Source organism: Mesocricetus auratus, unplaced genomic scaffold (genome assembly GCF_017639785.1).
Source record: "Mesocricetus auratus isolate SY011 unplaced genomic scaffold, BCM_Maur_2.0 Super-Scaffold_100038, whole genome shotgun sequence".
In the NCBI taxonomy this organism is placed as follows: Eukaryota; Metazoa; Chordata; class Mammalia; order Rodentia; family Cricetidae; genus Mesocricetus; species Mesocricetus auratus.
The window spans coordinates 9,302,260-9,313,599 of NW_024429216.1; the positions used below are offsets into that span (position 1 = coordinate 9,302,260).

The following is an 11,340-nucleotide window of genomic DNA, read 5'->3' on the forward strand; positions in this document are numbered from 1 at the left end:
GCGGGCCTCCGCGGTCTCCGCCCCCACCTCCGGGATGGACCCTTCCCACCCTTGCCGACTCTCGTCCCCTCGCCTCAGCTCTGGTTCTCTTCTACAGGAGTCTCCACGACACCTCAGGATGCGAGCGTCCTAAAGTGAACTCACATCCCCACAAGCAGGGCCTCCTCAGAACTGCAGACTCCAGGATGCCCACGACCCAGCAAACTGAACTCTGTCCTGACCACTCCCGCCCAATTTAGACCAAATTATTCCATTATTGCCCATTCGAAAACCCTTGCCAAGTGCCCGTAGACTAACACAGAGAATGAGACACTGTCCTGGGCCACACGTGCACACACGGAAAAGCCTTCTACCAAAACAGCCATTCCCAGCTGCCTGCCCCACGCCTGCGGTGGACCCCAGCTGTTGCCAGATATCCAGGAGCTGGTACTCGGGATGCCTGGGCGAAACCCTTGGGTTTGCCATTTTCTCACCAAAAGACAGGTCAGACAGCGGGGCCCTTATCTCCCAGTGTAGCTTCCTCCGCCCTCCCAAGCTACTATTAGTCCTATCATTCTCCATAGAGCAACGAGTCCAACTGCATCCTCCACGGCAGAAAATTACTGTTGCTCAAAATACCATTTACAAAGCGTTCCTGCCAGACGTGGTGGCACGCACCTTTAAGCCCTGCACTGGGGAGGCGGAGGCAGGCAATTCTCTGGGAGTTAGGAGTTAAAGGCCAGACTTGTCTATGCATTGAACCCCAGGCCAGCAGGGCCGCATAGTGAGAATCTGTTTAAAAACAAAAAGCCACTGATCGGTTGTGGCACGCCTTTAATCCCAGCACTCAGGAGGCAGAGGCAGGTGGATCTCTGAGTTCAAGGCCAGCCTGGTCTACAGAGTGAGTTCCAGGACAGCCAGGGCTATTACACAGAGAAGCCTTGTCTCAGAAAACAATACAAAAAAACTAAAAACCAAAACAGAATAAAATCTGCTTTCCTGAGACAGCCACTCCCTGAAAGTCAAGAGGACCGAGAAGGTGCTTTATTGAGGTGACCGGGAGTATGGGACACGGGATGCCGGCCCCCCAGCCCTACCCATAGTCTCCTCAGTAGAGTTTCATTGGGGGGAAGGACCAAGCCTCTGGACTTCTCTGAGAGACCACCCAGGAGAGGCTGAGTAGTGGGGCAGGAGGGTCGGGGCTCCAGTCCAAGGCAGATGTTCGGGGCACCAAGGGGGACAGTGGCTGAGGCTGGGGCTGGGGCTGGGGCGGAGTGGCTATGAGCCAGATGCTTTTCAGCATATCAAAAGCTGTTGGGGGACCCCAAGCTGCAGCGGATGGTGATGATACCGAGGGCAGGAGTGGCAGCCGGTGATCTGGAGGTGACACCAGGCTGGCCCTGTGTGACCCAGTGCAAGTGTGAGGCGGGGCGAAGTTGGGCCTCTTTGTCCCCTGTTGAGTCCTTTGCCTCCCCTCCCTTGGAGCATGCTCAGGAACGTTGCCATCAGAAGGTGTCCTCCTCTGTCTCTCGGGGACCCTAGGCTCCGTCTCTGGCACAGAAGAAAGAAGCATGGAGATCAGCAGAGGCGTGAAAGGGGAGGAGGGGGGACAGGAAGTGGACTCACCAGGCGAAGGGGACTGGCAGCCTCGGAGCACCATGGTGAGATCAGGCACGCAGCCATGGCGGCCTTGTAAGCTTCTCAGGATGGCATCTCTGGACTCCTGCACTAGGTCCCTCCTGGGAAAGGCTTGGGGCAGACTCAGTTGGCACTGCAGCTCCTCCAACAGCTGGCCCAACACAGGGAGCTCTGGGGAACTCGGTGGGCCTCCTGGTCCCCGGTTCTCCTTGCCTCTTGGCTGTACGGCTGGTTCTTGGACGCTGACTGGGCTGCAGGAGGGCTTGGTGGGTAGCAGGGGGGTGCATGGTTCCAAGGAGCTGCTGTTAAGCAGGCGGGCCACATCCAGGGACTTCACTTCATGGTTGAAGAGCCCCCGGTGCTCCCGGCTCAGCCTGCCCTGAGTTATGACGACAAGCTTGGAGGCTGCAGAAGCTATGGGATCCTGGAGGGCTGCAGACGACTCCCGGCTGGACACGGAAGGATCCTGTCGGGCCAGGGGCCGATGGGTGCTCACTAGGGCCTTGTTTCGCTCCCTCCGAGTTTTTCGACGACGGATACGGCCAGGTTTTTCAAGTTGCTGGAAAGGTTTGGGGACTCGTCCCCGAGGGTCCATGATGTCCTAGAAGGCAGGGTGGTCATCAGATGCAGATAAGTCAGGGACAGTAGTTAAGTGGGAAAAGATGGTCAGGGCATTTCAGGTGAGAAAAAGAAGTGGGCAGAGAGCCACTGTTCACAGAGGGACTCAAATGAGGTCCAGGTAATGACAGTAGGAACGAGATCAGGAAATGGAGACACAGTAACAGGGAATAAGAACATGATAAAACCGTTAAAGGATCAGCGGAGAAGCCGGGCGTTGGTGGTGCACACCTTTAATCCCAGCACTCGGGAGGCAGAGGCAGTCGGATCTCTGTGAGTTCGAGGCCAGCCTGGTCTACAGAGCGAGTTCCAGGACAGCCTCCAAAGCCACAGAGAAACCTTGTCTCGAAAAACCAAAAAAAAAAAAAAAAAAAAAAAAAAGATCAGCGGAGAGCTCTTGGACCCCAGACCAACAGCGGGGAGGCTAGCATGGGACTGATCCCGACCCCCTGAGTGTGAGAGTTAGTGAGGAGACCTGGGCAACCTATGGGGTCCTGAGCAGTAGATCAGTGTTTTTCCCTGGCATACAAATAGACATTGTGTGTCCATAACACAAAGAGGGTTGCTCTCTCAGCCTGGACTCTTAGGGGAGTGCCTGGACCCTGCCCTGAGTGAAATGACAGACTCTAGATATCCCCTATGTGGAAGGAAGTGGGGATAGGGTAGGAGGCTGGGGGGGATGAAGGGGGGTGTGGGAGGAGGGGAGGGAGAGGGAACTGGGATTGACATGTGAAGCAAGCTATTTAAAATTAAAAAAAAAAAAAACAGTTAAAAGATGACGGCCAGGCCTGGCTGTGCAGGCCTCTAATCCCATCTGTTCAGGAAGGCTGGAGCAGAAGAATCAAAACTTTAAGGCGGGCCTGGGCTATAGAGTGAGTTCAAAACCAACCTGAGTAACACAGGTCCTATATTTTAAAAAATCATTTTTTTTTTTTTGGTTTTTCGAGACAAGGTTTCTCTGTATGGCTTTGGAGGCTGTCCTGGAACTCACTCTGTAGACCAGGCTGTCCTCGAACTCACAGAGATCCGCCTGTCTCTGCGTCCCGAGTGCTGGGATTAAAGATGTGCGCCACCACTGCCAGGTTTAAAAATAAAATGTTTAAGGAGCCTGTGTCTTAGAGGCTGAAGAGCTGGCTCAGCAGTTAAGAGCACTCAAGGCTCTTTCAAAGGATCGAGCTCAGTTCTCAGCAGCTACATCAGCCTAAGTCTAGCTCGGGAGGGTCTGATGTCTTCTGGCTATTGCAGACATCCACACTCACATTCTCCATAATACCCCCCCACACCTACACACACACACACACACACACACCTACATACACACACACACTTACATACACACACACACCTACATACACACCTACATACACACACACACACCTACATACACACACACACCTACATACACACACACATACATACACACACACATACATACATACACACACACACACACACACACACACACCATACAAAATTTTTTTAAATCTTAAGAGGAAATAATCTGGGTTTGCACACATGAAGCCCTGATCACTGAAAAAATAAAAGCTAGGGATACAAGTCAGTGATAGAGTACTTGCTTAACAACTGCATGAACCTAGGTTCCTATGCTCAGTGGCCAGTACTGTATTTTTTTACACATATATATTAAAAACAAATGAGTGAGGTAGTGTTGGCACTTGGGAGACAGAGGCAAGCGGATCTCTGTGAGTTCAAGGCCTGCCTGGTCCACAGAGTGAGTTCCATCCAGGGCAGCCAGGACTACACAGTGAAACCCTGTCTCAAAAAAAACAAGCCAATAAATTAAAAAACAACAACAACAAATAAGTAAATAAAAAATGGAGGACGGACCAAGCAGGGTGCTACCCACCTATATCCACCCCCTTTGGGAGGCTGAGTCAGGATGGTTATGTGTTTGAAGTCAGCCAATAAGACACGGCCAGATAGTGTCTCAAAAAGAAAAAAACCCACAGTGGTGGTACACACCTTTGATCCCAGCACTCGGGAGGCAGGGGCAGGCGGATCTCTCCAGTTCGAGACCAGCCTGGTCTACAGAGTGAGTTCCAGGACAGCCAGGGCTCTAACACAGAGAAGCCCTGTCTCGGAAAACCAGAAAAAGGACGAATGCGCTTTTGGCTGGTCTTGAAGGTAGTGAGTTTTCTCAACTGATCGTTCGCGGTCAGTTACAGATGGAGCTACTGCGGTACACTTTCCCGCTTCTCACGACTGCACGGGACTCATCTTTAAGAGAAAGAGAGAGAGAAACACGGAAAATGGAAGTTGGGAACGAGATCACCAGCCAAGGAAGAACTCTGAGGCGACTAGGATGAGATTTGGGCCGGAGTGGAGATACACGGTTCGGGGAGGCAGGGCAGGAAAGAGGGAGGTCTGTAACTCCGGGATTTGTAAAGTGGCGGCAGGGAGACCAGGCGCTCAAGGTCATCCTCAGCGTCATAGCAAGTTTTCGGCCAGCCTGGGCTACATGAGAGCTCGTCTCAAAAAAAATTAAATAATAAATAAATAAAACTGAAGCTGTAAGGCAGGAAAGCGCGGGCCGGGCTGCTCCCGAGGGGAGGCCTGAGGCAGGGGGACACCGAGGAGGGTTGGTGGGGACGGGCGGGTGGGGGAGGGGCGACTCACCCTCTTCCCTCCTAACGAACCCGGCCCTGGACTCCGCGTGGCTGTGGAGAGGGATGGCTTCTCCTCCGGGGAGACCCAGGCCTCGACGCCGCTCCCGCTCTTTCGGCCCCGGAGAGCACGTGCGCGCGGGCGCTAATGTCACACGCATGCGCGCCCCTGGCCACGCCCCTCGCCTCCCCGGCCCAAGGGAAGCACGAGGCTCCGAGAGTGACAGTTATAGCCCCGCCCACCTTGGCCTCTTTTTTTCCACCCCTCATGGATTGGATTAGAGGTCCTCGAGTCCCGCCCCCCTTACTCAATGCTGATTGGCTTAGGCTTCTGGCGGACTGCAGGCCAAGGGGAAGGCGCGAGGCCCCATGCTCGGTCGCCCAGAGCCAGCTGTTTGACTTTAGAAAACCGTAACTGCTCTGAGCCTGTTCCCTCCTCTTTTCGTTTGTTTCGTTTTCTTCGAGACAGGGTTTCTCTGTGTTACAGCCCTGGCTGTCCTGGAACTCGCTCTGTAGACCAGGCTGGCCTCGAACCCACAGAGATCCTCCTGCCTCTGCCTCCCAAGTGCTGCTGGGATTAAAGGCATGCGCCACCACCTGCCACCTATTTTTTAAAATATTTATTTATTATGCCTACATGTCAGAAGAGGGCACCAGATCTCATTATAGATGGTTGGGAGCCACCATGTGGGTGCTGGGAATTGAACTCACGACCTCTGAAAGAGCAGACAGTGCTCTTAACCTCCGAGCTATCTCTCCAGCCCTGCCACCTATTTCTTAATCTGTAAAATCCGTTGGTAGTAGTACCGCCCCCATACGATTTGTAGAAGGTGGGATGAACCACCATACTTACTGGAGTTTTAACTCTCCACTTGAGGCATTTTCTCTGCCTCCAATGTATCTGTCTACACATGTCCCCTTGCACGTATTTTAGCTTTTAGGGTTGTTTCTTTAACTGGCTCAGTTACCCAGGCTGGCCTCTTGTCTCCCGACTCAGCTAGTCTTTAGTTTTTTGAGATGGTCTCCTTAGCCACTTTACAAATCCCGGAGTTACAGACCTCCGTCAGGTAGCCCGGAACTCTCTTCTCCAGCCTGAGGACAAGCCCTGGGATTACAGGCCTGCTCCACCACAGATGGCCCTCAGACTTCCAAGTCAAGCTAAACTATGCCGGCGTCTATCCCTGTCGAAATGTTAATAATTATACAAGTCTTTTCTTTCTGCTTCTCTAATCTTCTGTAGCTCACAAGGCTTCTGGAACCCAGCTCTAGGTCACAGGTTCCTAGGGGGGTTACATAACAACGGGGGGGGGGGGGGGGTCACGAAAAAGGTTTCTGAAAGTACAACAAAATCAAACATAATAAATCTCAAGTGTTTCTAACAGCGCTTATCCATTTTGCATCTCAAAACTTGGGGTGGTGGCAAGAGCCTTCAATCGCAGCATTATGGAGGAGGAACTCTGTCAATTCGAGGCCAGCCTGGCCTACAACAGCAAGTTCCAGGATAGCCAGGACTAACTACATAGACCTTGTCTCAAAAAACAAAAACAAACAAAACATTTCGTGACAGCTTTGGTCAGGAACATGTAAGTGCTCACAGGTGAACTACACACAGTGCAGGCTATGCACCGCCAGTGAGCACTGGCTCGGAGTCTGTTTATTCCTAGACTATATATATGCTATGACTTGCAGTGTTTTGACCATACACAAAAGTTTCCTCCCGTTATAGAAACAAGTGCTGGAAATTAAAAACAACAACAAAACAAAACGAAAACCAGTTGGGTGGTGTTGACACAAGCACTCTGGAGGCAGAGACCAACCTGGTCTACACAGTGAGCTCTAGGTCAGTCTGAGCTATGGAGGGAGACCTCCTATCTTTGAAAAAAGAAATCAAAATAAACAAACCAAAAACAACTTTCTCAGGCAAAAAAAAGGTGGGGGGGTGGGCCAGGCGTTGGTGGCGCACGCCTTTAATCCCAGCACTCGGGAGGCAGAGGCAGGCGGATCTCTGTGAGTTCGAGGACAGCCTGGTCTACAGAGCGAGTTCCAGGACAGCCTCCAAAGCCACAGAGAAACCCTGTCTCGAAAAACCAAAAAAAAAAAAAAAAAAAAAAAAAAGAATTCCTTTTCGGCCGGGTGTTGGTGGCGCACGCCTTAAATCCCAGCACTTGGGAGGCAGAGGCAAGCGGATCTCTGTGAGTTCGAGGCCTGCCTGGTCTACAGAGCGAGTTCCAGGACAGCCTCCAAAACAATGAGAAACCCTGTCTCGAAAAACCAAAGGGGAAAAAAAAGGGGGGGGGGAAACTCAAGCAGAAGAAACTTAAGCATCCCTGTTCACCATGGTAGAGGCAGTAGTATGGAGAGTTTGACGTCACCCGAGACCGTACCTCCAAACACACATCATGCCTGATACTTTCCCCTCAACACATGGCTACAGCCAGCATCTGACCCACTGATGTAATTAATATTCATTCAACAAGCACTATACTGTCAGTAGCGACTTGACGCCAGGTGCACACATAAGTAAAAACCCTCACTATCTCGCCGTCAACCTAACTGGGAGAAACGGATAGATGCAGAAGCCCAGCCTGTGGGGGTACTGCAGGAAATCAGCAGGCCATTCAGGGAAGAGCGAGACCTGGGAATCCGAGAAACACTGGGGTTTGGGTATTAGGTCAGGATTAGAGTCAGGGACAGAAGGAACATAGCCGACAATAGCCTTGGCTGCGGATATGGGTTTTGGGATCCAGACCCACCCAACTGAAGCTGGAGGTGTTGTTCCGTGTCTAGAGAGAGGAACAGGGGCCTCGGATGTGAAGACGCTCTGTAGGAGGGTGCCAGGTTGGACCTGGGCTGCGCCCTGTGGCCGTCTCTAATTTCTGTTCCTCCTGCACCTTCTATCTCCCTCCTCGGTCCTGCGGTGCATGCACCGCACAAAGGTATGTGTTTGAGATTCTATACCATTAGAGATAATGTTGAAGCCGGACTTAACCCCAATGCTTGGGAGACAGAGGAACGTGGATCACTGAGGAGTTCGAAGCCAGTTTGGTCTTCATAGCGAGTTCCAAGACAGCCAGAGGCACACAGTAGGGCTGTTTCGTAAAAACAGCAACTACACAAGCAATAAATAAGGGAAGAAACCTAATGTTGAAGCTGGATCTAATCCCAGAATTCGGGAGGCAGAAGTAGGTGAATCTCTGAGTTTAAAGGCAGCCAGGGGATTCAAAACAAAAAGTCTGGAGCTGTAAGTCGGGAGGGACGCCCCCTCCAAGCCGCTCTGGGACTTCCTTTTAGAAACCTCTAGTCTCCAGCTTCCTTTCCTTTCCATTTGTTTTTGTTTTTTGGAGACAGGGTTTCTCTGTGTAGCCCTGGCTGTCCTTGGAATTTGCTCTGCAGACCGGGCTGGCCTCGAGTTCGGAGATCCCTCTGCCTCTGCCTCCTGAGCTCTGGGATTAAAAGTGTGAGCCACCACCGCCCAGCTGGGCCGCGTCCTTTTACGTTCCCCTACACCCGTAGGAAATGAGAGCGTCCCTGCGAGTCACCCCCTCCGGGGATCCAAGAATGAGCCCGTCCACTCCCTGTCCCACGTGAATGGGTTACACCCCCCCGCAGGTGGTCTCTTCCGGAGCCTTCTGGCCCAGCAGCAAATGATCTCCTCCCCCGAGGAGGTGGCGCTAGGTCGTCCTTGCTCCTCGTCGGCTTTGCAGGTACGCTGCCCGTTTCCCGTCCACTCCGGGTTGTCTGTCTGCCCCTCGTCTCCCACCCCGCCCCGCCCCGCCGCACCCCCCCCCGCCGCGCGTGCTGCGTGGTCTCGCCTGCCCCTCCCCCGCTGCTTGGGGCCGCTGGCGGCCGCGAGGGGTCCCGGCGGGAAGCGACAGGCGAGCCCATTGCGCGGCCTCGGTCGGGGGAGGGGAGCGAGGACTCTCCTTCCTATGTGACGGTTCCCTTCCTGCGAGAGGAGGTTGCGTCCGGGCTTGGCGCTCGCCCTGCGTGCGAGCGAGCGAGCGAGCGCGGCGGGACGATCCATTGTGTTGGTCCCGGAGGTAGGGGTGGGCGTGGCGGATCCGCGTCCTCGCGGAGCGTTCCCGGGCGGACTCCACTGTCTTCCGCAGAGGCTGCGGTGTGGAGGATGAGCGGGGAAGAGAACCCGGCCAGCAAGCCCACGCCTGTGCAGGACTCGCAGGGCGACGGGCGCTGGATGTCTCTGGTGAGTGACCCCACGCGGTCTGCAGGGTTAGGGACACGGGGGGGGCGGCGGGTGCTTCTAGACAACCCCGTCTTCGTGGCGTCCACGTCTTCACCTCGGTGAGAAGCCAGGTTTTGATTGTCCAACCTGTGCGAGCAGGGTGGGGCGGGGCCTGGAGCATGCGTGCCAGTGACTCTTCCTTGGTTTCCCTGCAGCACCATCGATTCGTGGCAGACAGCAAAGACAAGGAGCCAGAAGTTGTCTTCATCGGGGACTCCTTGGTGCAGCTAATGCACCAGTGTGAGGTAAGCGCTGCCCCGTTCCCCTCATTAGCACTTTGGGTCCAGAACTCGAGCCAGACAAAGTAATGGGATACAGAAATGCCCTTGGTAAGCAGGAATCTAACAGTCTCCTGTAAAGGCAATATTCTGCTAAGAGTAAAGCGTGTGCCTTGAGTTTGTCGGGTTGGGCTTGGCTATATCAAGACTTAAATTGAGACTTTCCTTTGAGATTGCCCAAGGTGAGGCTTTTTATTGTTTGCTTAAAGTAGAGCGCATCCCCTGTTGGGTTTACACAAAGTTGTAATAGCTTTACGGAAAGTGAAGGTCAATTATAATGCTGTTCTGCAAAGACTATCCGTCGTAAAGCCTTTGCCGGAACAGGTTTAGCCATAGTGGCTTTTTTCACAGTGAGATAGATTCAGTTGTATTGCTGTTTGCTCCATGTGTGGCTCAAGCAGACAGGATTTTTTATAAAAATGAATGTAACTTCTGTAGGATTTTGGTTCAAGCAAGACAGGAATAGGTTCCATGAAATGCAGTCTTCCGGATTTTGCTTGAGGTGAGATTTAAGCAGACTTGGTTCATAAAGTAAGGCCTGTCCGTAGTGGCATGTGGTCATCGCCTGCACAGAGGTTGGTGGCCAGCGCCTGCGTCCTCTCCTGCCCACAGATCTGGCGGGAGCTCTTCTCTCCTCTGCACGCGCTTAACTTTGGCATCGGTGGGGACAGCACACAGCATGTGCTGTGGCGGCTGGAGAATGGGGAGCTGGAACACATCCGGCCCAAGGTGAGTGAGGCCTGGGGGGCAAGTTAACTCTCCTCTGCCCGCGCCTCGCTGATGCTGTGTCCCTCTTTCCACAGATCGTAGTGGTCTGGGTGGGCACCAACAACCACGGCCACACCGCGGAGCAGGTGACAGGTGGCATCAAAGCCATTGTGCAACTTGTGAACAAGCTGCAGCCCCAGGCACGGGTGGTTGTGCTGGTGAGAGCTTGGGAGGGTGGGAAGGCAAAGTGGCAGCTGTGTGATTGTGACATTCTAGGACCTGAGACAGAAGGATCATAGAGATTGAGGTGGTTCTGGGCAGTACAACAGGACCCTGTCTTTAAAAAAAAAAAAAGTGTGTTTGTGACGTGGGACCACCAGACACTTCTGACTTGGCACAGTGACTTTCCAGAAAAGTGTCTGGTACATTTCTACCGTCTTTAAGAGTGGCCATGAGCTGGGTGTGGTTGCTCCAGAGGCAGAGGCAGGCAGGTCTCTGAGTTAAGAGAGTAGCCTGGTCTATGCAGTGAGAACAGCAAGGGCTGTCTGTGTTGTGATTGAGCATGTGTTCAGGGACCAGTTAGTCTGTTACCCAAAGGAATGCTGGGTATTTTGAGTGTTTGGGAAAAAAGGTTGTCAGGCGGGCCTGGAGTAAATGAAGCTTCTAGCTCAGACACTCCCACCTCTGAAAGAGACCGCCCATCGGCATGTCTTTTATGAGTGATCTCTGGAACTGGGATGTGGTACCCAGAGCTATTTTTCTCTTCTCCCCGTCTCACACCCCTAAACAATTTTACAGCTGACAAGTTCCTGGTGGAGGGTGGACAGCTTGGTTCAGGGATGCTGATTTGACAACTTACTGTTGTTCCTCCTCAGGGCCTGCTTCCAAGGGGCCAGCACCCCAACCCACTTCGGGAGAAGAACCAACAGGTGAACGAGCTGGTCCGGGCAGCATTAGCTGGCCACCCCCGAGCCCACTTCTTAGATGCAGACCCTGGCTTTGTGCATTCTGACGGTACCATAAGCCACCACGATATGTACGATTACCTACATCTGAGCCGCTTGGGGTACACGCCTGTTTGCCGGGCCCTGCACTCCTTGCTTCTTCGACTCTTGGCCCAAGACCAGGGTCAAGGCACCCCTCTGCCAGAGACCACACCCTAAGTGTCTTTCCCTTCCATGCCATTAAATTCTCCTCCTCCTGCTTGTTTCTTTCTTTATGGCTAGGCTTATCTGGGTACTACCATCAGCCA

General features: G+C 53.2%; 2 protein-coding genes across 5 annotated transcripts; one reads left to right on the forward strand and one right to left on the reverse strand.

The window, feature by feature from the left end:
* Positions 1-1,001: 1,001 nt before the first annotated feature.
* On the reverse strand, positions 1,002-5,020 carry Prr19 (proline rich 19). Of its 3 annotated transcripts, XM_040734663.1 has the most exons (4): positions 4,873-5,020; positions 4,219-4,473; positions 1,606-2,218; positions 1,002-1,530 (listed from the first exon to the last, which is right to left on the reverse strand). In XM_040734663.1, exons 3-4 carry the CDS (start codon positions 2,210-2,212, stop codon positions 1,088-1,090), a joined length of 1,050 nt encoding a protein of 349 aa, XP_040590597.1. In that variant the 5' UTR covers positions 2,213-2,218; positions 4,219-4,473; positions 4,873-5,020; the 3' UTR covers positions 1,002-1,087. The 3 variants fall into 3 exon arrangements, with proteins under 3 accessions (XP_040590597.1, XP_040590599.1, XP_040590598.1); XM_040734665.1 differs by lacking the exon at positions 4,219-4,473 and having other exon boundaries at positions 4,873-5,012; XM_040734664.1 differs by lacking the exon at positions 4,873-5,020 and having other exon boundaries at positions 4,219-4,847.
* A 3,401-nt stretch (positions 5,021-8,421) lies between these two features.
* Pafah1b3 (platelet activating factor acetylhydrolase 1b catalytic subunit 3) lies at positions 8,422-11,291 on the forward strand. Of its 2 annotated transcripts, none has more exons than XM_040734592.1 (6): positions 8,422-8,563; positions 8,969-9,063; positions 9,258-9,347; positions 9,993-10,109; positions 10,184-10,288; positions 10,964-11,291. In XM_040734592.1, exons 2-6 carry the CDS (start codon positions 8,986-8,988, stop codon positions 11,249-11,251), a joined length of 678 nt encoding a protein of 225 aa, XP_040590526.1. In that variant the 5' UTR covers positions 8,422-8,563; positions 8,969-8,985; the 3' UTR covers positions 11,252-11,291. The 2 variants fall into 2 exon arrangements, with proteins under 2 accessions (XP_040590526.1, XP_005087114.1); XM_005087057.4 differs by having other exon boundaries at positions 8,424-8,563; positions 10,184-10,306.
* Positions 11,292-11,340: the final 49 nt, after the last annotated feature.